Source organism: Hevea brasiliensis, chromosome 6, assembly GCF_030052815.1.
Source record: "Hevea brasiliensis isolate MT/VB/25A 57/8 chromosome 6, ASM3005281v1, whole genome shotgun sequence".
Lineage (NCBI taxonomy): Eukaryota > Viridiplantae > Streptophyta > Magnoliopsida > Malpighiales > Euphorbiaceae > Hevea > Hevea brasiliensis.
The window spans coordinates 20,773,928-20,799,803 of record NC_079498.1 but is presented as its reverse complement, the minus strand read 5'-3'; the positions used below and the strand labels follow the sequence as shown (position 1 = coordinate 20,799,803).

The window sequence follows — 25,876 nt, the reverse complement described above, 5'->3', positions numbered from 1 at the left end:
GTGGCTAGAGAGGATGGACTGAGTGTTCAAGAAGCTGCACTGCCCGGATAAACTAAAATTCAAGTATTCAGTGTCTTTGTCGTAAGGGGATGCGTACGATTGGTGGAAGACCATCCCTCGCAGCTTGGTAGAACTACCAGTATTGACCTGCGATGACTTCATCAGAGAATTCAGATAAAAATATGTCCCAGATGCATATGTGGACCAGATATTGCAAGAATTTTTAAGTTTGAAATAAGGCAACAGATTAGTGGCTGAGTATGAGAGGGAATTCTCCTGCTTAAGCCACTATGCAGGGAGTCTCCTATCTACCAGCAGAGAAAGGTGCAAGAGATTTGAAACCGGCTTGAAGCCTAGTTTAAGAGTACAAGTGGTTGGTTTTAAATACAGTAACTTCTCTGAACTCATGTCTTAAGCATTGGAAGTAGAAAGAATTGAATTAGAAGTGACAACAGTGAAAGAGAAAACAGAAAAGACAGAGAAATCAGAAAAAGAAAAAGGTGAAAAATCAGTTGAGCAAAGTTCTAGCGGCAATACTGGAAAAAGAAAGAAATTTAGGGGATCAGGCAGAGGTGGAAGATTCGGAAGGGGCAGATTCTCCGAATAGAGACCCCCTAGGTCTGGTCAGCAGTCGACCAGGGGTTTATATCCTCCCCGCCCCTGTGAGACTTGTGGCAAGATTCATGGGGGAGAATGTTATTGGGCAATAGGAGCTTGCTTTAACTGTGGAGGCAAAGGCCATCTTGCTAAGGACTGCACTAGTGCCCCTAGATTTGGTCCAGCTCCTACTACTGCAGAAGGATCCATTCAGAGTCCTGCTACCAGATGTTCACAACCGGTTAGCAGAGGAAGAGGCAGAGGTAGAGGCAATGCTTCTGGCAGTCAGGGTACTATTATTTAGTCAGCACAAGGGAGTGCTCCAGTTAGAGTCTACATTATGAGACAGCACGAAAAAGTTGAAACTTCTGACATTGTGGCCGGTACATTCCCTATCTCTGATCAAGAAGTATTTGTGTTGTTTGATCCAGGTTCAACCCACTCATATGTTAGTGCTAGCATAGTCAGTTCACTTGCTGTTCCATGTGTCAAAATGGGTTTTGAAGTGCTAGTAACTAGTCCATTAGGACAAGAGGTTCAGGTCAACAAAATCTATAGAGACTGTCCTTTGGTGATCCTAGGACATATTTTTCTGTCAGATCTTATTGAAATGCCCTTCAGAGATATGATATCATCTTGGGCATGAATTGGTTAGACAGGCATCACGCCATGATTGACTGCAGACTAAAGACAGTCACTTTTGGTCTCCCTCTATACGGTGATGTGGTAATACATGGGGAGAGGCGGTTACTACCATCAAACATCATTTCGGCTGCACTAGCCAGAAGGATGATTAAGGGGTGTGAAGCATACTTGGCACATGTGATAGATGCCCAAGTGGGGAGTCCAGAACTGATAGACATCCCTACTGTGTGTGACTTTCCAGATGTGTTTCCTGATGAATTGCCAGGATTACCTCTAGAAAGAGAAGTGCAGTTTGAGATTGATGTTATGCCTGGTGTGGACCCAATCTCCATAACACCATATAGAATGGCACCAGCAGAATTAAAAGAGTTGAAAGTGCACTTGCAAGAGCTGCTTGATAAGGGCTTTATCCCCCCTAGTGTGTCACCTTGGGGAGCGCCAGTGTTGTTTGTTAAGAAGAAGGATGGCACTCTCCGCTTATGTATTGATTACCGGCAGTTGAATAAGGTGACAATAAAGAATAGATACCCATTGCCCCGCATTGATGACTTATTTGATCAACTTAGGGGTGCAGCTGTATTCTCCAAAATTGACTTAAGATCGGGTTATTATCAGCTGAAAGTATAAGAGCAGAGTATTCCTAAAACTGTCTTTAGAACCCGCTATGGCCATTATGAGTTATTGGTTATGCCATTCGGGTTAACTAATGCTCTTGCTGCATTTATGGATCTGATGAACACTATCTTCAGGCCATACCTCGATCATTTTATGGTGGTATTCATAGATGACATATTGGTTTATTCGAGGAGCGCAGAGGAGCATGATAGACATCTGCAGATTATACTGCAGACTTTGAGGTAGAAATAACTATATGCAAAATTATCAAAGTGTGAATTTTGGTTGAAGGAAATATCCTTCTTGCAGCACATAGTATCGACAGAGGGCATCAAGGTAGATCCAAGTAAGATAGAAGCTATCCTTAATTGGAAACCACCCAGAAATATCATGGAGATTCGCAGTTTTCTGGGTTTAGCTGGATACTACCGCCGATTTGTGAAAGGGTTCTCCATGTTGGCATCTCCATTGACCAAATTACTTCGAAAAGATGTAAAATTTCAGTGGACAGATAAATGCCAATAGAGTTTTGATGAGTTAAAGAGATGTTTGACTGAGGCTCTAGTCTTTACTTTACCTACCCCGAGTAAAGAGTATATTGTTTTTAGTGAGGCTTCTCACAATGGGTTAGGCTGTGTACTGATGCAAGAGTAGAATGTCATTGCCTATGCATCACGCCAGCTGAAACTGCATGAGAGGAACTATCCGACACATGACTTGAAGCTTGCAACTATTGTATTTGCTCTTAAGATCTGGAGACATTATTTGTATGGGGAGAAGTGCTACATTTATACAGATCATAAGAGTTTGAAATATTTGGGCACTCAGAAGGAGTTGAATTTGAGACAAAGGAGATGGTTAGAGTTGATAAAAGACTATGATTGTCTGATGGACTATCAGCCAAGGAATGCTAATGTGGTGGCTGACGCCTTAAGTCGCAAGACTATGGTAAGTCTACGGGTTTCTCCTTTGTCTATGGTGCATGAATTGAGAGTATTTCATGCTAGCTTAGAGATTAATGATGAGGGGTAGATAGCAGTTGCATAGCATGTACAGCCAGTGTTGATTGATCAGATCAGAATGGCTGTTCAGAATGATCGAAAATATCAGAAGCTGTTAGAAGAAGTTAAACAGGGCAAGAAACCAGAATTCTCAATAAGAGATGATGGTCTACTGCTTTACCAGGGCTGAATGTGCGTTCCTAATGACATTGATTTGAAACAGATCATTTTGAAGGAAGCACATGAGTTTCCTTTTGCTATGCTCCCTGGTGGCACAAAAATGTACAGAGGACTGAAAGAACATTACTGGCAGATGGGTATGAAAAGAGATATGGCAGAATTTATTTCCAAATACCTAACTTGTCAGCAAGTGAAGACAGAGCATCAAGTACCAGCTGGTTTGTTACATCCACTACCAATACCGGAATGGAAATGGGAGAGAATAACGATAGATTTTGTGATGGGACTTCCGAGGACACAAAAGAGCCATGTTGCAGTATGGGTCATTGTTGACAAATTGACCAAGTCTGCTCATTTTCTGCCTGTCCGAATGGACTATAGTTTGGAAAGATTGGCCAAGTTGTACATTGATGAGATAGTAAGACTGCATGGAGTGCCAGTATCCATCGTATCAGACAGAGATCCTAGGTTCACCTCTAGATTCTAAGGTAGTCTTCAAAGAGCCCTAAGAACTAGATTGAACTTTAGCACGACATTCCACCCACAGACAGATGGCCAGTCTGAAAGGGTAATTCAGATCTTGGAGGATATGCTACCGGCTTGTGTGATTGAGTTTGAGGGTAGTTGGGACACACACTTGCCTTTGATTGAGTTTGCTTATAACAACAGCTACCAATTAAGCATTAGGATGCCTACATATGAAGCTTTGTATGGCAGAAAATGTAGAACCCCATTGTGTTGGGATGAGGTAGGCGAAAGAAAGATGATTGGGCCATAAATTGTTCAGCAAACTTAAGAGAAAATCAGATTGATCAGAGATCGACTTAAGACTGCATCAGACTGTTAGAAATCCTATATTGATCTGAAGAGAAGGGATATTGAGTATGCAGTGGATGACAAAGTATTCCTCAAAGGTTTCCCCTTGGAAGAAGATTATGAGATTCGGCAGAAAGGAGAAACTGAGTCCTCGTTTTATTGAGCCATATGAGGTTCTGGAGAGAGTGGATCCTTTGGCATATCATTTGGCATTACCTCCAGAGTTGGAGAAGATACATAATGTCTTCCATGTGTCCATGTTGAGGAGGCATAGATTTGACCAATCTCATGTACTACCAGTAGAAGAGATTGAGGTGAATCCAGACCTCACATATGAGGAAGAACCCATAGAAATTCTGGCTTATGAGGTGAAGCAGCTACGAAACAAGCAAATACCGTTAGTGAAAGTGCTGTGGAACCATCATTCGGGCCAGGAGGCTACTTGGGAACAAGAGGAGGAGATGAGGAGACAGCACCCACAGCTGTTCAGAGATTGATAGCAGGTAAAATTTTGAGATGATTTTAAGGGGGGGAGAATTGTAACACCTCTATTTGCATAGCCTGGTATATTTTACTATTCCGGCGACCTGTGTCGGTCTGGACAATTAAGAGAATTAGAACTACATCTAAGACACCTAGATAAGCCCTGAACACAAATAATTAGTAATTGCCAAATAGTTAAGTATAAATAAGAAAAACATAACGCAAAAAGTTAAATGAGCCGAGAGTCACAGCGATGGGTGGCCTTGTGACACCCCTTACCCGTCTACAGTATATCCGAGTAAGATATGTCACACAATGTACCGGAACACTCCATTTTATCTCAATCATTTTTATTCTTCCTTGATTTATTTTTATCATAGTTTTGAATACAATTTGTGAAATATAATTCATTTAAGTCATTTATTAAAATTATAATTTATTTGAGGTTTCGAAAATTTTATAGAAAATCCGACAGAGTACCTGCTAAAAATGGAGAAAACAGTTCTTCGGAACCTGTTAAAAACACTTCCAATATTTTCAATCAATCCCAAACTCCATTTCATCAACAAAATCTCAATATGTTTTTCAACAACATTTCCATTTCTCAATCATTCATCTCATATGATAATCATGTAAAAGTCATAAATAAATGTTCACTTTTTCATTCATAAACACAATTTCTACTATTTACATTAATACCAAAATACATTACATAAGTTTCAATTACATATGAGAAAATAAAAGTTAATCACAAAATATCAAAATAAAACCTAGTGTCCTACCAATGCACTGATGACGGTGAGGTGACACGGACACTATGCAGAGCTACAGGAGGTCTCACCCAGTCTAGGGTCTACTGGGCTCTCGGTCAATATCTCCAGAACCTACGCGTGGTAAAAGCAACGCGCTAAGCAATAATGCTTAGTGGTGCCAATAATAAAATAAAAAGAAATAACAGAAAATAAATATGTAGTGAATGCATTGATGTCTCATTATAAATAAATTTTTGTTAAGTATTTGTAGTCATACTTATTTTGTACTGGTTATATTCATTATTTCATTACATTTATCCACTTTCATTTTTGGTTGCCCAAGTAACATATACTGGACGACTGGACTGGATAAACGGGTAAACTGGCACTGGGTATCAAGTACCTTGGGCTGTCACACCATCGGTCATATATGTATCTCCCGGTGTGCAACAGAACAGCTAATAAGCTGTAATAACATCAGGCACAAGGCCAAATCTCAACACAGTGTCAGAATGGCTAAAAGCCATGAAATCACAGAATGGCATAATGCCATGTGCAGTACTGCTAACTGAACCCTATTGGCATGCCAAACTATCCAAACCAATCTTGTTAGGTATACTAGGGCATTCGACACTTTTGAGTTTTACAATTTTTGAATTTCAAGTTTTGGTGTTACTATTCCTTTCATTAGTCAACAAAAATGTTGACTTTTGCATAAAAAATAGGTACATTGGTTTTAACACTCCCAACATACCACATTTTGCATTCAAAATTTGTTGGTATTGGTTACCAATACCATTTCTAAGCTTAAAGTTAGGTGGGCAGAATTTACAGTTTTTATGCCTTACATTTACTGTTCCATTAGTTGCTGTTGTAGTGGGAATTTGGGAAAATGGTCAACATGAAAGTTGTTCCTTATTTTGTCTAGTTGAATTTCGTTTTTTGAATCACTCCATTTGGAGTTTTTTAGCTCAAGTTATGGTCCAAAAACCACAACTGGCCGGATTGAAAATTTTCAGGGCTGACCATATCTACAGTACAGTGAACAGTGACTGTAACTCAATTTTTGGATAGGTTCTAGTCATAATTTGGGGTAGGTTTCTTCATGGAAGTTGTTGGTCTATATCTTAACTTGTTGCTGTAAAAATTTCAGGTCAATTGGGCCATTCTACAATGAGTTATGGCCAAATGAACAATCACTGTTCATTTGGTCATTCTACAGAAACTGGTTGCAGGACATCTGGATTGGGGCAAGTTTTTGGTCCACTTGCTTTGGTCTTTTGGGCATAGTTTCTTCACCAAAATTTTCCATTATGTGTCTAGTTTCATTTCCAATTTGCCAAACACCAATTGAACCTACACAGCCCAAGTTATGGCTGTCCAAACAGGCTAGACTTACATCCAAACCTGCTGCTCTCACTAGGCAACATACCAAATCAGTTTCTTTATGCTATAATTCACTCCAAATTATGGTCAATTTACCTCAAATGGTCACTAATTTACTATTAGAATGTTCATTCACCATTACATAAGCAAAGCCCAAATTTCTATCCAAAACCCTAGCTCAAATTCAAGGTTCACACAACACATGTCATTTAGGCATACTAATCCATTTCAACTTTATGTCTACACATCAACACCATTTCTAAGCCATTTTAAATCCATCAAAACCATCAACATTATCCCTTCCTTAGGGCTGCCAAATTCCATGGTGTACATACACATAAGTTTTATTTCATTTAATTTACAATTTCATACTCATTTTAAGTCCCTAACATGGAATAAAGAGAGAAATATGTATAAATAAGCACTAACCTTAGTAGGGCAGAATTTTCCCTTGTAAATTCTTCACTTTTTTTGTTTTCTTGGCTGCCAAACACTCTAGCAAGGTTGGGTGACAAATTTTTGTGAAGGGACCTAAGGGTTTTGGGGTGAGAAATCAAGGATTGAAGGTATGAGAGAATGAGAGTTATGGAGGAAGAGGGAGAGAATTTCGGCTGGTTGAAGAAGAAGGATGAAAACCAGAATTTTTTTGTCCATTTTCTCTCTTTTAATTGTTTTAAGAAGGCTTGTTAAATGGTGATTGGTGGGAGGTTTTAAATGACACATTATGATGTCATAATTAGGCATTTTATTCTCTTTTTTTTTCTTTCATTTCTACTAACTTCAATTTAATTTTTCATCAATATTAATTCATATTTTAGATCATAATAATTATTTACTTAACTAGACAAGTCGGCCAAAAATCGTCTCTGAAGGCGAAATGACCAAAATGCCCTCCGTTTGGCTTAACGGGTCAAAATTGTCTGTACCGATTGAAAAATTTTTCTAAATATTTTCTTGGCATTCTAATGCCATAAGAACCTCAATGACCCTTCTCTAGAGTCCCAAAAATTATTTTATGAATTTTCTCTAGGGTCTAGGGCTCCTAGTTGCGAGAACCGCAACTTCCCACTGGGTTACCCATCGCTTGGGCACCGGCTCATTTGACTTAGTTGTATTTTATTTCTAAAATTTTTACTAAATTTTTTTTATTAATATTTGAGTTAATTATGGTTCCTCACTTTAGTTAAAATATTTTTCTGAACGTTCTAGCTGTCCGGACTGACACTGGTCACCGGAACAGTAGAATGTACGGAGTTGCTACAAGGAGGGTGTTACAGACCTTCTCGGGAAGTGACTGCGAGGTCAACCTTAACTCAAATTTCGAACTGGAAAATGTGACATCGCGGTCCTTGGGACTACTGTGAACACAGTGAAAAAGAGAAAATCACGAAAAAGAATTGTTAAGCAGGTCAAATAATTAGGTCAGAGATCCGAAAGAAATATCGAATAACTAGTAAACCGGATTGAACCAGCGAGGGGCAATTTGGTCAATTCACCCCTAGAGTTGACACCTGACCTAACTGTTCAATAAAATCAGGGAAAAGAAAATTTCAAGATCAAGAATTAAATTAAAGAAGTAAATGGAAAAGAAATGAAAAAAAAAATGAAAAATCCAAAAATCAAAAAGTTATGACATCATGCATGACATAAGCATGATGCAATAAATCTAATATTTAAAAAATTGAAATTTGTGGGATAATTATGTATTAAAAGAGCATAAAATAACAAAAAGAAAAGAAAAAAAAATTACACTTCTTCTTCCATTTCCGTCACCCCTTTCTCTCTCATCTCTCTCATTCCTTTCCACCATTAATACCCATCTCAAGCTTTCAAAAGCTTAATTTTATTCTATAAATTCCCTAACTCCTTTAAGTAAATCTTGTTCTTGGATCTTGACAAGCATCTTGTAAACAAAAAAGAAGAGGAAAGTGGAGAATTGAAGAATTAGGGAATTCACAAATTGAGATAAGTGTAACTTCAAGCTTAGATTTTTATCAAATGCATGAATTTAAGTTTAGATGTGATGAAATTTCATTAGAAATAAAGAAAACTATGCTTCAATAATGGGAGTGAGAATTCGGCAGCCATGGGGTTAGGAGATGTTGAAGTTTTTTAGTTCAATTAATTATGTATGTAAGCTTGATTAAGCATGTAAAGATGATTAGAACATTTTAATTGTATGAATTATGAAGAATTTAGAAAATTAGGGTTCTTGACTTAGGGTTTGGGAGAAAAAAATTGAAGAAAAACTTGAGAATTGGCCAAATGATGTCATTAACGTTATTTGAGTTGAGAAATGGTCAATAGTGACCATTTGTAGTGTGTATGAATTGTTGGAACCAAGTTTCAATTTAGATTGGAGAGAGTCAATCTGCAGGCAACTTGACCTAGGTCCCTTTTAGGGACCAAAAATGAAAATTTACCAACCCAATTGGTGTGAGGCCAATTGAGAATGAAACTAGACATAAAATGACACATTTTTCATTCAGGAATCATGCTCAGAAAGTGACCATAACTTAGTGAACAATTAGGCCAAATCCGGAATTGGCAAACTGACCTGTACAAAAATGACCAAATGAATAGTAGTTACATAAATGACTATAACTTGGTCTAGGAAGGTCCAAATGACCTACATTTTTACCAGTAGAAAGCTGAGACATAGCCCTACAACTTTCATGAAGACAACAAACTCAAAATTTGACCATAAGCTTTCCAAAAACTCATCTACAGTTAACTCACAAAAACTGCCATTAACCAGTAAATGCCCAGAATTCTAGGTAACACCAAATCTGGCCAGCCATGTTCAAATGGCCATAACTTAGGCTAAAAAACTCCAAATGGAGTGATTTAAAAAGGGAAATAAACTTAAGACAATAAGGAACAACTTCTTTAAAGAAAACTTAGTCAAATTATCACAGCAACATGACCAATGGAACAGTGCAAAACTGAACACCAAAACTGAAAATTTGAAATTTGTGCCTAAGAGACTTGAAGTTTGAGAAACAACCAAAACCAACAAGTTAGGTAACCAAAATGTGGTATGTGTGTGAAATTAGAATTCCCATACCTATCAAGCATTAGAAAGTCAATAAATTGACTTGAATAGTATCGTGAATAGTAACCCCAAAATACAAATTTTAAAGAACGTCAAGTTAAGCATATTAAAGTTAGATATAAATAGATTTGAAATTATTTTTGGATCTATTATAAATTATGATACTGAAACACTATGAAACTGTGTGTTTCAGTGGAAAAGAATACCGGGAAAGAACCAGAAGCATCGAGTCAAGGCCAAGAGGCGACTCGTACAAGGTTTGTGCACAATATAAAATGTTCTTTAAATTTCTTTTTGCAAAGTACATGGAATGAATTGTGATTTATTTATATTGTAAAATGGTGATTGAAATGTACAATATGCTTTTGATCTAAATTGTTGAAAATTTAATGATATGTCTTTTAATTGTCAGTAAATGTTTGGTAAATTGTTAAGATAGTTTTGAAACCACAATGTCATGACCATATATCTGAATGCCTCACTAGAATGACTAGTGAGAGGAATTAGTTTTGAATTTTGATTCCATCTCTGGCTGAAGTGTTGAGGTGTGTACCAGTAGAGGAAGAAATTGAATGGGTACCCATAGTTTGAGCTAGCTAGCCTTGTGATTTCTCATAAGCCTTCGGCTATTGAGATGAAAATGTTTCGAATGGCATGATATAACTGTGTGTTTTTATGAAATCTGTTTTGAAACTTCCTAAATGAGATTGTTTGGACAAAAAAATTTATAAATTATGTTTTATATCTGTTTTTCATGTTCAGTACCATATTTAAATAAATGTGATTTGATTTATACATAAAATGTTATTTTAGTATGTTGTGCACCACTGAGTCATAATACTCAGTGATAGCTTTTTATTGCTGTCGCAGGTAAAGAGACTGGTAGAGCAGCTGAGTGAGTTGCTAAGGACTACTGTGCTACTTTTAGATATTTTGTCGGGTATAAATTTTATACCCTTATTGTATATATTTATTTTGATATATGTAACTATATGTACATGTGTAAAATGGTCTTGAGTAGTTTGCACAGATTTTGTAATAATATTATTTTGGATTTTTGTTGTAAAAATTAACTGATATATGTAAATTAGTTTTTCTTCAATGACTGTGTATTGTGAAAATATTTAAATTGAGAATTACTTTGAATTATGAAGTTTGGAAGAAATTGTGATGATTTCAGTTATAATGGTGGTTGTGATTTGATAAAGTGTATATTTGGAAGTGTTTTTTACAAGTGAAAATTTTTGGTTTTCTCAAATATAGTCAGCATTCTGCCGAAATTTTTCCAAAATTTGCAGCAAAATAAAAATAGAAAAAAATTTTATCAAATCTTTAAACTTCAAGTAAATGTTTTTAATACCTGTTAGAAAAGCTCACCACTTTCAAAAAGTAAGAAAATTGTTTTAAAATCCCTTGTAGTGTATTTAATGGGTTATCGATAGACGGAGTCGATAATTTATTAGGTATACTACGGGATCATATTATGCCTTACAGAGGGGTAATGTGTGACATAATGCATCCCAAGTTAGCTTTGTAAATTTTAAGGAGTTTGGATTTTGGACAGCTTGGTGCCCCAATATTGAACCCAATTCTTACCTAGTTTCAATCATAATTTGGTGAGGTGTTCTTCATGAAAATTGTCCCTCTAGGTCTCATCTTTATTTCCCTTTTTGAGTATCCTCATTTGGAGTTGTGTAGCTCAAGTTATGACCAAAAGAATGATTATTGTTCACGTGGGGCTGATTATGGCAGCTTTGGTGACTTAAATTTGGCTAATAATTTGATTGGGTTAATTTTATAATTTGGCTCCAAGTCCTCCATATGAAATATTCTAATATATTTTAGGTTTCCATCAATTCAAGAATCACCTAAATCGGAGTTTTCTAAAGAGAGTTATGGCTGTTTAAAGTTTATTGTTTATGTTACTATTTATTGCTCTGGCAGATTTATTAACTCAAATTTGCTCAGTAATTTGGTTGGATTAAGTTCGTAATTAGTTTTCAAGTTCTTCATACGAAATGTTCTACTATGTTTTAAGTTTCTATCGGTTTAAGAATCACCTAAATCAGAGTTTTTTAGAGAGAGTTGTAGCCTTGCAAAATTTACTGTTCATATAATCAATTTGCAGATTTTTATATTTTGGCAAATTTGGTGACTCAATTTTGCTTAGCAATTTGATTGGGTTAAGTCCATAATTTGGCCTTAAATTCTTCATATGAAATGTTCTACTATGTTTTAGATTTCCATTGGTTTAAGAATCGCCTAAATCAGAGTTTTCTAAAGAGAGTTATGGCTATGCAAAATTTACTATTCACGTGCCTAATTCTGCAGGTTCCAGAATTTTATCTCCAGTTTCAAGGCTCATTTTGGGTAGGTTAAGGTCATTTTCGGGACAGGGTATCTTCACAAAAATTCTAGCCCTATATCTTAAGTTTCATTTCTAATTGGTTTCACACAAATTAGAGTTGTGTAGCTCAAGTTATGGGTTGCCAAACACACTGAATTCAGTGTGCAAAATTCTACCCTAAGGTTAAATTTTCATTTCTTCAATTACTTCCACTAACCAACCTCAATTCACATTTAATTCACCCCAAATAACCATAATTTAGCATTAATATATCCATAGCACTTCCTAGCACAAAAACCCTAAATTTTTCAACACTCAAGTTTGCAATTTTCCTTAATCCATGTCATTCTATTAATTCCTTCCACCAACTAGCATCAACCCACATTTCAATTCATGCTAATTAGTCATAATTTAATATTACATATATCAATTTCACTCTCTAGCATCAAAACCCTAATTTCCTCATGAACCCTAATCTTTCATAATTAAATTTATACAAATCCCATGCAATTTCACTAACCCAATGATGTAAACTACTTCAATTAAACTTGAATTCATCATCAATTTAACTAAAATACATCAAACCTTAATTTTTCCCAAATTGGCCAAAAATTCCCCTCTCCATAAATGCATGATTCTCATGTTTTTTCACATAATTTTATCATAAGCTAACTTGATTCAAGGGTTGTATAACTAATTAAACAAGAAAAGAAACTTACCTCTTATGGGGAGTTTCCAATCTTCTAATTCTCTTTCAAAACTCTTATTCTTCTTGCTTTAATCCCTCAATCTAAAGTTACTTTAATGTTTTCTACTAGTTTAATGGAGAACCCATGGAAGAAAAGTAGGGAATCAAGGGTTGGGAGAGAGATTGTTAATGGTGGAATGAAGAAAGAAGGGAGAGAGAGTGGGGCATGGGTGGCACACCAAGGGAGAAAAGGAGGGGAAAATGAGTTTTTCGTTTTAGTAAATTTTTATCTTGTCTCTTATATATTTATCCCCAATTTTAGTTTATTTAAATTATAAATTTTAATTGTGTCATGGTGATGTCATAATTCTAATTTTAAAAAATATAAAATTTCCTTCACACATTTTTACTTGAATTTTCCTAAAAAAAAAATTTCTTCCTAATTCAATACATTATTTTTATTTAATTTAATTGACATTTTGGTCAAAAATCAACTCTTAAAGTGAATTGACCAAAATGCCCCTCATCGGGTCATAATCCTTCTTTTTCATAATACCTGATGAGTCCTTATATTTTTGGTTCACTTGAATTTTTATTGTGTCTATCTCAATAAATTTTCCTTTTATTTTTAGTCCTTAAAGTGTCTTTGAATAGTACAAGTCATAGACTAAAAATGGTACTATTCAGAGCTCGGAGGTTCGGGGTGTTACAGTATTTGTGCAAAAACGAAATGAAACAAAAATGAAATTGTGAGACATAAAGCACGATTTGTTGCACAATGTTTCTTGCGAAAACTTGGCATTGATATGAGGAACATATTCTCTTATGATGGATGCAATTATGTTTCAATATTTGCTTAATTTGTCAATTCATGAAAACCCTGAAATGCATTTAATGGATGCAGTGATTGCCTATTTATATGATTCACTTGACAAAGATATTTACCTGAAAATCTCTTAAGGATTCAAGTTGCCTGAAAGACAAAAATAATATTCTCGAGCACTTTATTCAATTAAATTATATAGAACTCTATATGGATTAAAGTAATTTGGACGGATGTAGTATAATTGCCTTAGTGAATATTTGTTGGAAAAAGGTTATAAATGATATTATATGTCCATGTGTTTTCATAAAAAGATTGGGATTTAAATTTGCCATTATTATAGTTTATGTTGATGATTTAAACTTATTGAACTATTGAATAACTTTTTATAATAAAGGAATCTTAAAAAAAAAAAATTGCGATGAAAGACTTTGGGAAGACAAAGTTTTGCCTCAGCTTGAGATCGAACATTTTAAAAATAGCATCTTTATCAATCAATCAACCAACTTATATAAACAAGGTATTAAAATGATTCTACATGGATAAAACCCATCCATTGAGTTCACTAATGGTTATGAGGTCACTTAATAAGAAAAAGGACCATTTTCGATCTTGAGGAAATAATGAGGAATTCCTTGGTCCTGAAGTACCATATCGTAGTGCAATAGATGCAATAATGTATATTTATATTTATAGTTGACTTGATATATATTTTTCTATAAATTTATTAGCAAGATATAGCTCTACTCCAACCCGAAGACATTGGAATGGAGTCAAGCATATATTTTTGATATCTTTGAGATACTATAACTATGGGTTTATATTTTACTAACATGTCATAATTAGATTTGATTGGTTATGTAGATACAAGTTATTTATCTGATCCACATAATGGTAGATTCCAGATAGACTATATATTTACATGTGGAGGTATAATTATTTCATGGCATTCTACAAAACAAACTCTAGCTGCTACTTTTTCTAACCATACAAAAATTTTAGCAATTTATGAAATAAGTTGAGAATGTGTCTGGTTAAGATAAATAATTCAACATATATGAAGTACATGTGGTCTACTTGCCAAAAAGGAAGTTTTAATCATTTTATATGAAGATAATATTGCATGCATAAATCAGTTAAAGGAATGATACATTAAAGAAAACAAGACAAAATATATTTCTCCAAAATTTTTCTTCATTCTTGATCTTTAGAAAAATGGTGAAATTAGTGTTAAGCAAATTCACTCAAGAGATAATTTTGCTAATTTGCTCTCCAAAACACTTCCAATTAAAAGTTTCTAAGAATTGATGAACAAGATTGGAATTTGAAAATTCAAAGATCTTAAGTGATACTATATGAGTATGAGTTAATACGCACTATACTATTTTTTCCTTTACTATGGGTTTTCCCAACTAGGTTTTCCCCGTAAAGGTTTTTTAATAAGGCAATATTCATAATATATTTATAAAAGAATAATGTACTTTTTTTTTTTCTTAAATAAGATTTTTTTTCCCACTAAGTTTTTTTTTCTTCCTTAGTGTGGTTTTAATGAGGCATATTCTTTAATACATGGACATCCAAAAGGCAGTGTTATGAATATATTTATAGTGGATGTCTATTAGCATTTTTAACTCTTTATTTTATCTCCATAAGTTCATGCACTTCATTAATTATGAACCTCTATCTTCTCATGTACACCTATAAATAGAGGTATTGTGTGAGATGTTTGATACATTTTTTAAAATCAATAAGAAATTATATTTTCTCTCAATCTTCTTTCTTCCATTATTCTTTTAGTTTTGCCTTATTTTCTAACAAAACTAAATTATCATAATTAAAACTATCTCATTAAATAACGTTATTTTTTTTCTCCCTCGTTTTGTGTGAATAATTATGTAAAATCAATAAGTATAAATAATTAAAATATAAAGCAATATAAATATAAATAATTAAATCATTGACCAGATTAAATTTATAACAAAAAATTTTTTAAAAATATTCATAAGTTCAAAATATCTATATCAAAATCTACAAAAACATAACAAAATAAAAATGAAAATTCAAATCGTTACATTATTGCTTTATAAGTGCGCGGAAAGATCATGGCTAATAAGGACAGAAAATATTAGAGAACACTAATTTCGACTATCATACTACTAAAAAACTAACCGCATGGCTTATGATAGAAAAGCAATGAGGACAACCTTAATGGGTTATGCTATTACCAACAGATTTGTAGTCCATCAAGTAGTTGCACCATATACTTCAGAATTCATTATCAGCCCGTGTGAAAGTTTGATTTTTGTTTCAATTAATTTTTTTAAAATTAATTCCTATGAATGGTGTTTTGGCCTAAGGGACAAGATGATATGAGACAAGACACACGAGATAAAATATGACAATTTCATAATGTTTTATGTTTAGTGTATTGACGACAAGATAAAGTAATTATTCATATTTAAAATATTAATAAAGTTATAAAAATAGAAATAAAATATTAAATAAGAAAATATAAAAAAATAATTTCATTTCATTTATAATATTTAAGAAATATTAAATTTTTTTTGATATTATTATAAAGTTATCTCATAAAAAAGTTAATGAAAAAACAAGAATCATATCCAAATAATCTAGTCCAAAAAAAAAAAAAGTCATCCTAACGGTATGACTTCTCTTTATGATCTGAGCAAGATGATTTTTTTTTCTTCCATCCTTATTGCCATGCATTAATTTCAACTCACCCATACGTACACGAATCCTTCATAAATTTGATGGGCTTGCTGTTATCACGATCAATGGCGAAAGCACAAGAGACATGCCTTGTATGCCTTGACTTCACCAATTTCCCCACAACATTTCCATGCGACCAGACATCGAAAACTAATGTCATCGGAACTCTATCATTATCTGAAACCTCTAAGCTTGCCCCTGCACCATATAAGGGAATTTTCACTCCTCCAAGATTCACATCCACATTGCAGTGGCTCTTTCTTGATTGATAATATTTCTTCAACTGCAACAAGCATGCAAATTAATGCATATCTTAAAACCCATTTAACAACTACGATCGTTGTTCATTATTAATTCTTATTACCTTACCTGGCCAGTGGCAACAACAATCTCTAAGTACATAAGATTGACAGGTACTGAACTAACATGAATGCCAAAAAATGTAGCTGGATTGTACACTTTGATCATCAATGAACAATTCGTAGTTAACACTTTCGTTGGGACTCCTGTAAAGTCTGAGCCTTGCCCCAGATAAAAGTTATGTACCGTCAGGCTCTGCGAGCAAAGAAAAAACAATTTCTTTGTGAATTGGATAATTGATTTCCCTTTCCCTTTTTCTTTTGAACCATAAACAGCCCATGAAAAAGTCTACTACAATTCTATGTTTTTGTACAATAATCAAACAATGTACATTATAAATATACAATTATATAGTACTTTATGCAAAATTTAAAGCTTCGACATTTTGCAACATTTTTATTTTTATAACAATATAAAAATTAGGATATAAATCAAACTTTTACATATATATATATATATATAGGGAAAACTTGTTTAGACTAAATTTATTATTAACTTAAAATACAAACATGTGAATCATATTTATTATATCTATGATTCTATCATATAAATTGTGTTTTGAATCTAAATAGATTATATCTAGATAATAATTTCCTATTTATATGATCTTGTGAAACTAAAAAAATCTTAACTTTCAATATATATTTTTGTTTAATGGAATTCTCTCATTTGTATCATATGAATTGTTTTACGCTAAAATTGCACAAGATAAATAAAAAATCACAAGGAGAGGAAGGATAAAAAAAACACTTAAATATTAGATCACTCTCTTATAAATAGCACTATTGAAATAGGTACGTAGGACTGAGCAACGCCTTCTTTTTTCAGTCTCATTGGGCAACGCCTTAAATCATTGGGAAAGAGGCCAGGGGTGGGGAAGGGGAAAGGAGTGATGGGCGACAGTGGGTGGTCAGAGGAGAGAAGAACCGAGAGGGGAGAGGTGGCTCATTAAACACGAGCGAGGAAAGAGTGAGCAGAAAAAAAAAACTAGGAGGCCTGATCCATAATTTTGCATTCAGTTTTGCAAATTTGCAAATTTACGTATTAGTCCCTTCATCCAAATTAAAGCTTTCATTTAAGGTCTAAAAACTTTTCAACTAGGTCTTTGAACTAATTTTTTTTCCTTTCAATTTCGTGCCAAACTTTTTTCCTTTGTTTCCTCCCCATTGGAGAGGATTTAAATAAGCATAAAAATATTTTATTTAACTAATTCTAATATTTAGCGTAATTAAAAAATCATCAAAACCACATCGGCCAAATTTTAAATGAAAATAAAAAAAATTAAAATTTTAAAACATCTACATTAGATTTTTAAATTCATGATAATTAAATTTAAAATTTCTCACACTTAAAACAAAATTAATTATAGAAATTCCTACTAGATGTAATGCCTCATTTACACCTAGCAGGCAACAGCAGTCATCTAATAGATACTCATAAAATAAATCCATTTATTATATCTCATAATTAAATTTGTATAGACAGATATATCCAGCATAAGGCATTACCTTGACAGTGACCTCAGGCTTATAAGGTCTACTGGCGCCCCAAATGATGAAGCAAAACAAACAGATGATCGCCAACAACCCCAAAACGCCAATAAAAAACTGATAAAACCTCCTAGGCAGCTCTATGTACTCTCCTTCCTCCTCAATAACATTACACTCAGGCCATCTCTTGTCGTTCCTCTTACCCCTCCCTTTCCTCCCTGTGGTTGTCGACGACGACGTCAACGACCCAGAAACCCTGCTGGATGACGACGCCCTCGAGTGCCTCCCATAAAACGGGTGTGACGGCGACTCCATGGGGCTATGGAAAACCGGTGTGGCCTGCGTTGACCGATCATTGGAGTCACGCGTTGGGCTCTGCACGTAGTATATGGGACTCGTCTCATCTGAGTCTGATTTCGCGAGCATCATATTCAGTGGAATTTGTTGGAAAGGAATGATTCCCCTATGGAGAAATGGAGAAGGGAATGCATAGAAAAGTAGAAAGGCTCAGTGAGGTTGAGAGTGGAAATTGGAGAGAGTTACAGGCGTAGGTTTGGTACCGAAGCCGTAGCTTTGGAAAACCAAGTTTAGCAGTTTTTCAGGCTTTTCCGTTAGAATTAAGCTGCTGATTGCATGTTGTTTGAGAGCCAATTTGAAACCTTCGCCTGCCATTGTTAGATTTTTTTTTTTATCCCAATGGGTTTTGATTTCAATTTTTTTATTGAGTAAAAAATTAAATTTTAAGTTCGAGCTATTGCTCAAAAATAATTTAAATATTATTAAATTAAAATTTTTTATTATCATTTTTAGATATTTGCTTTGGTTTTTTTGAGGTCATTATCCACTCATACTTGACGTTAAAATAATTTTCATGACTTATGGTAATGCTACCATAGATAGGTTGTTCACAAACTGTCTGTTTAATTCATTTATTTATAAAATAATAGTTCTCTATTATATATATATATATATATATATATATATATATATATATATATATATATATATATATATATATTTATAATTTAAAAAAATATATAAATTTTATTTAAATTTGAAATTATATTAATACCAAAAAAATTTCCAAATAAGAAAACAAAATTTTTATGAATAATACAATTATGTGGATGTCCTTAACCTTTAAAAATTCACTATCCAGTTCAATTCTATAACTCCCAATATATTTAAGTTGTATATTAATTTCTTTATTTATGTTTTTGTAACACTTAGATGTGTATTTTATGTTGAAGAGCCAATAAATAGAGGCTATATCTAAAGCATATGAGTTAGAAGTGTATTTAAAAATATTCTTTTATTTCTAAACTATTCTTTTCTTTATCCTCTCAATTTTCTCTTCATATATTTGTTTTTATTATATTTTTCATATTTCTCTTTTATTCATTACAGCACGTTATTAGCATGAGTCTCAATTTTCATTAGTCTTGATCATATATAGTTTTCTTCACTACCTCTATATTGAGTTAGGTTTCTTCTACAGGTATGTTTTATAACCATTTTATTTTATGGCCAAATTTGACCTTCATGTTTTTTTGTAATTACAATCTATTTATCATTTTGTTTATAATTTACGATTTACATGTTTCCATAATAAAACATTGCTATTCATTTTTATTTGCTATTTCTTTATAGTAAAATTGTTTAATAATTTAAAAAAAATGAGAATTAAAATTTCACTGTGATATATATTTTTATTGTTTCTAATCTATATATTTCTATGGTAGTTTCACTATATCAAATCTATCAAAGCTTGAATTTATAGTTCTTGATATTTCGGTCAAGAACTATTTATCCTGAGTTATATGTGTTAAAATTCATCTAGATGCAATAATATTTCTTTCGTTATTGTTTTTATAAAAGCTGAATATCTTACAGCAAATATATCCACTTGAACTTTACAAGGGTTTACAAAGAAAGATATGAATTAGAAAATAGTAATACTTCCAAAAGCTCGTAATAGCTAGATACATGCCTTAAATATGCTCATGAACTAGCAATATCGTAAAAATTATTTTAAGATATATTCTAAATTGATTTCATGTCTCCTTGTGACTGAGCAAAATAACGAATCATTACTAAAAATTCATGAAGCCTGTATAGCTGGTTATGCTCCATTTCTTGAAGTGAATGTAGTAATATTTAATAAATTACATGGATGAGGTTGTGGTTGTAAAAGTATATATGGTTGAAATCGATATACTTTTCACAATCATGGTGGTCATAATTGTGAGAATTTGGAAGAAAGTTGTTTTTATATCAATGACTAATAGTATAATACAATGCTTATGTATGTTGGTATACTAAAATATACATAGAATCAAATGAAAATATACAAAATCAATTTGAAAAATATAGAAAGATAAGAAAAGAAGGATAAAAATATCCTTTGTATCCTAGCACCCCCTTTAAGCTGATGGCGGAAGAGACCAAACCCGAAGCTTGTCTTTGTGTTTGTTAAAGAGAAAACGTCCAAGCAGCTTGGTTAATATATGGGCAATTTGATCATTGGAGAAAATGAACTAAATTTGAATGGTACCTTGATTAACTTGTTCACGAACAAAATGGTAATCTAGTTCTATATGCTTCGTTGGGCATGGAAAACAAGACTTGCACTCAAATAAATAGCACTTATATTGTCACACCATAAAACTGCTGGAGTGGTAGAAGCAAAGTTAAGTTCACGAAGCAAACTATTAAGCCATAAAACTTCAGCAGTTGCATTGGCAAGAACCTTATACTCACTTTCAGTAGAGGAATGGCCAATTATAGGTTGCTTATTTGCCATCCATGAAATTAAATAATGACCAAAATAGACTGCATAGCCATTAGTTGAACACAAATTGTCTGGATTGCCACCCTATTCACTATCCAAATAACCCTACAATTGCAGAGGCGAATGTTTAGCAAGAAAAATACCTTGATTATGAGTGTACTAGAGACAACAAAGCAAACATTTGATAGCATTTCAGTGATCAGTGGTAGAATTATGCATAAACTGACACAATTTGTATACAACCAATGATATATCAGGGTGAGTAAGAGTCACATATTCCAGATCACCAAAGATTTGGCAATATAGGATAGCATCTTCAAATGGTGAACCAGTAGATTTAGTCAATGGGGGACTAGTAGCCATAGGACTAGAGCATGGTTTCTTTGATAGCCTTCAAGAAATCAGTGGCAGGAGTATGCATAAACTGACATAGTTTGTTTTATAGTAAATGATATGTCAAGGAGAGCAATAGTCACATACTAAAGACCACCAATGATTTAGTGATGTAGGACAACATCCACAAAGGGTGAAAGAGTAGATTTAGTCAATGGGGGACTACTGGCCATAGGAGTAGAGCACAGTTTAAAGTCAGTCATTTGAGTTTGAAGAAGCAAATCATGAATATATTTTTTTTGAGTTAGAAGAAGTCCAGTTAGTAGAAACTGAGCTTCAATGCCAAGAAGTAGTGTATGTGACATCCTCACTTTAGGCAATTCGTACGTTCTACTGTTTCGGCGACCAATGTCTGTCCGGACAGCTAGAATGTCTAGAACTATATATAAAGTAGAGTGAGAAGTTATAAATACACTAAATAATAACAAGAAAAATCAAGAAAAAAAATTTAAGAAATGAAATACCAGAAAGTTAAATGAGCCGGACCTACGGCGATGGGTGACCTAACGGGAAGCGACTATAAAGACAGTTAGCAACCCTAGACCCGTGGGAAACCCTGTAAAATAATTTTTGAGACTTCTGTGAAGAGTTATTGAGCCTTAGATAGTAATATAATGGCTCAGAGAATTTCTTAAATCGGTACAAACAATTTTAGCTCGTCAAGCAAAACGAAGGGCATTTTGGTCATTTCACATTCTGAGATAGTTTTTGACCAACTTGTCCATTCAAGTAAGTGAGACTTATGACATAAAATATGAATAAATATTGATGAAAATTTAATTAAAAATGAGTAAAAGAAAGAAGAAAGAAAGACAAACCGAAAACTCAATAAGAACAAAATTTGGTCAATAAAATTTGAAAGTCCCACATTGACCAAGAATGAAATTTATTAAGTCATAAAGCTAAATTAATTTAAGTAATTGAGATTAAAAAAAATTAAATTAAATATAATTATTAAAACGGTCAAAATAATTATTATAATGATTAAAGGAATTACAACTTTGCCATTCTAATATAATTACAACTTTGCCATTAAATATCTAAATAATATAAATATCATTAAAAGAAGAGAAAAATAAAAAACACTCATCTTCATTTCCAGCAACCAGCCAGCCAAGACATCTCTCTCTCATCTTTTCCTTTCTTTTCTCCATTAGAGCTTAAGATAAGCTTTAACAACCCTAAATTTCCATACAAACCCTAATTGAAATTGAGAGAAAAACTGACCTTGAGCATCAATTTGAAGAATCCAAGAAAGAAAAGAGAGGAATTTGGGAGATTTTGTAAAGATAAAATTCTGCTAGAAAGGGGAACAAGAAAGGATTCAAGCTTCGGTTGATTGGAAGGGTGAATTGAAGTTGATTGAACCTAGGAAACAAGGTCAGTGCTATTAAATATTTTAGATTTTGAAATTTTAGCCAATTGAGTTAGGGTTTTCTAAATTTGGGGATTTGTTAAATTGTTGCTAAATTGATGTTGTGAGATCAATTATGGATTATTTCAAGTGCCATGAATGTGAATTGAAGTTTGGAAGTTGGGTGGAATGAAAAATTTGGGAGTGTTGTTTCATTGCAGGAATTTTGGACTTATGAGTCTAGTGTGTTCAAATGATCATAAGTAGAGCTATGTTGCTCCAATTGGTATAAGACTAATTGGAGATGAAACTTAGGATATAATGCAACATTTTTCATGAAGAAACCATGTCCAAAAACTAAACCCAAAATGACCAAAAATTGGCTTGAATCAGGGTAATCATAAGCTGGACCTGGAAAAATGACCATATGAACAATAAATGTTCAAATGGTCATAACTCACTCTAGGAAGGTCAGAATGACCTGATTTTTGAACCATTGGAAAGCTTAGACATAGGCGAACATTTCTTATGAAGAACTTAGAACCCAGTTCTGACCCTAACCTAATCAAATTTCTAACCAAAATTAGCCCAATAAAACTACCAGAACCAAAATTGCCCAGAAAATCCTGGATATTGACCATCCAACCAGTTGTGGCAAAAATGCCATAACTTACTCTACAAAACTGAAAATGAAGTGAAACCAAAGCCAAAAACTTTATAAGAGCTAGAACTATAATTTTTATGTTTTGACCAAAACCCAAAAATGAATGCAACTTAGGGAAATTGCTAGGAGAACTCAGGACTTTCTAAAATGAAAATTCCTGCACTTAGACAGATTGACCATTTGACTCCCAAATAGTAATTGAGCCATAACTTTTAGTAGAAACTCCAATTGAGATGAGCCAAATATTTGGAAACTTAGGAAAACGAACTACAATTTTGGTTCAAAAACCTCACTCAAATTGTGAGTGTAAGAACCCGAAATGTGGGTTGCAAAGACTGACCTGAACCTGAAATTCTAGATGTACAGAGTTTAGGGGTCCAGGTTAGTTAAACTGCCATAACTCCTCCTATATAGCTTAAAAATTAGTAATTTTGAACCAGTATGACCAGGACACATAGGGGAACAAATCATATGAAGGACATTAGGCCTAAATATGATTGCAACATGTCCAGCCATCTGGACAAAGTGAGATTTCAGAATCTGCCTGGTTCACTAACTAAGAACTAGTCTTAGTAAATTGGCCATAACTAGGGCTATAGAACCCCAAATGAAATGATTCGAAATGAACTGAAAAGCTAAGACAGAGACCTAAAACCTTGTTTTAGAGACCTAGACCTAATTCTAAGCCTAAGTGCTTGGAAATGTATGACAAAAATGATAGAAAATTTTGAAACCAGTAACTTACAGGGTTTAGCACCCTGAACAACCATTAATCAATTGATTATAACTAGAGTTATATAATTTCAAATTGAATGATACAAAAGGGAAATTAAAGTTAACACATAAAGAAACAACTTTCATGAAGGAAGCATGACCAAATGGATTATGCATGTTGGCCAAATAGTTAGAGGAAAATTAAGGCATAAATTTGAAATTTATGAAAATGGTTAGGAATAACTTAGAATATGAATGGTACCCACTTTAATGACTTAATGAATACCTAAATCATGTGAATGGGTAGTTGGGACTTGTATTCCCATCACAAATGGAACTCATAATATTTTAGCAATACAACTTAAAATATGAAAATTTCTTAACATAAAGGAAACGTTAAATGTGGAAATGAAGTAAAGCCATACTTAGGACTTATGATCCCATTGTAAATAGAATAATGAGGATACCTTGTACAATAAATAATACAAGAGTGGAAATAATGTGAATTTCAAATACTTAGTATGTAAAACACTTTTTGCATTGTGAATAATAATTCATATAAGTATTGTAATGAATGAATACATCATATAAATGAGTGAATGGGACATTTGTTCCCATCATGAGAGAAAGGAAAATAATTCGATATACAAATGGTATGGGAAAATCGATTAATGTGAATTGCAATTAACGTGAATGGTATGATGAATGCATAAGTTGTGTAAAAAAATGAGATTTAGAGAATTATGCTTTTACTATGAATAAAACTAAATACTATGAACTATAATTAGAATATATATAATGAAATAATAAAACTTATGAACATTTAATGCTAGTAATGTGCCCATGTATTGCCTAGACAGGTGTGTCAAATTAGATAGATTGGCATGCCAATAGGATATTGTTTAGCAGTGCTGCATAAGGCTTTATACCTGTATTTATGGCTTTATGCCCACCTTCATGGCTTATATATCCGATTATCTGTTACTATGGCTTTTTAGCCATATTGATTGCATACGTGGTTGACGTCACGCGCCATGGTATGACGGCCCGAGACACCTCGGTGTCCAGTGCCCAGTGACCCACTTATCCAGTTTAGTCAGCTTGTCATAAGTTACTTGGGCAGTGAAATAAATTAAGAATATTAGAAATTAAAAATGTTAGAAATTAAATAAATAGTTAGAAAGACTTGAAAAGAATTAGTTAGAATTAAGAACATTAATTATTATGAAATAATCCAAACCACATAAAAATTGTTAAATAAAGTGATGAAAGATTTGCAAAAATAGGTATAACTTAAATAAATATCACAAATGTATCTTATATGATCATATGAATATAAACTTAGTATTTTTACTAATTTTATATATTGTATATTATTACTGGGAATCTAGGAACTAAACGCTTCCAAAGAGGAACAAATTAGAATAAAAAATAGTTAATACTAGAAATATCGTACTAAATTAAATTAAATTAAATTTCTAAGTATCCAAATTATGCTTCATTACTTTCTTTATTTGTATATATTATTTTCTTGTTATATTATTGCACTACTAAGCAGCAATGCTTAGTACGATGGATTTGTTTCCTTGGCGCAGGTGCTGAAGCTAAAACCCAGTGGACATTAGACTAGGATTTTTAGAGTCCGGATCTGCAGAAGTGTCAGAAGTATTCAAGGTTATCACCTCCTCAGCAATGCATGTAGATAGGGCTCACAAAAGTAAATTATGTATTTTGTGCATTATAATTAGTTATTATATTTAAATGTAAATTATGAAATTATAATTAATTTGTATATCATGTAAATTGTGAATTTATGTAATTAGTTTGTAAATTATGAAATTAATGGAAATTTGAGAAATTTGATATATGAATTGAGCATGAAAATGAGTTGCAAGAATTGAATGTGAAATGATTATGATGAGTATGGATGAGATTTTTATTATAAAATATTATTGGAAATTTCAAGCAGGTGAATAGTGAAATACGCCAACT

General features: G+C 33.2%; 1 protein-coding gene across 1 annotated transcript; it reads right to left on the bottom strand.

Annotated features, from left to right (window-relative positions):
• Positions 1 to 16,119: 16,119 nt before the first annotated feature.
• Positions 16,120 to 18,553, bottom strand: LOC131180964 (uncharacterized). Its single transcript, XM_058149285.1, has 3 exons — positions 17,987 to 18,553; positions 16,488 to 16,673; positions 16,120 to 16,401 (listed from the first exon to the last, which is right to left on the bottom strand). The coding sequence occupies exons 1-3, from the start codon at positions 18,395 to 18,397 to the stop codon at positions 16,126 to 16,128; spliced, it is 873 nt and encodes a 290-aa protein (XP_058005268.1). The 5' UTR covers positions 18,398 to 18,553; the 3' UTR covers positions 16,120 to 16,125.
• Between the last annotated feature and the right edge of the window lie 7,323 nt (positions 18,554 to 25,876).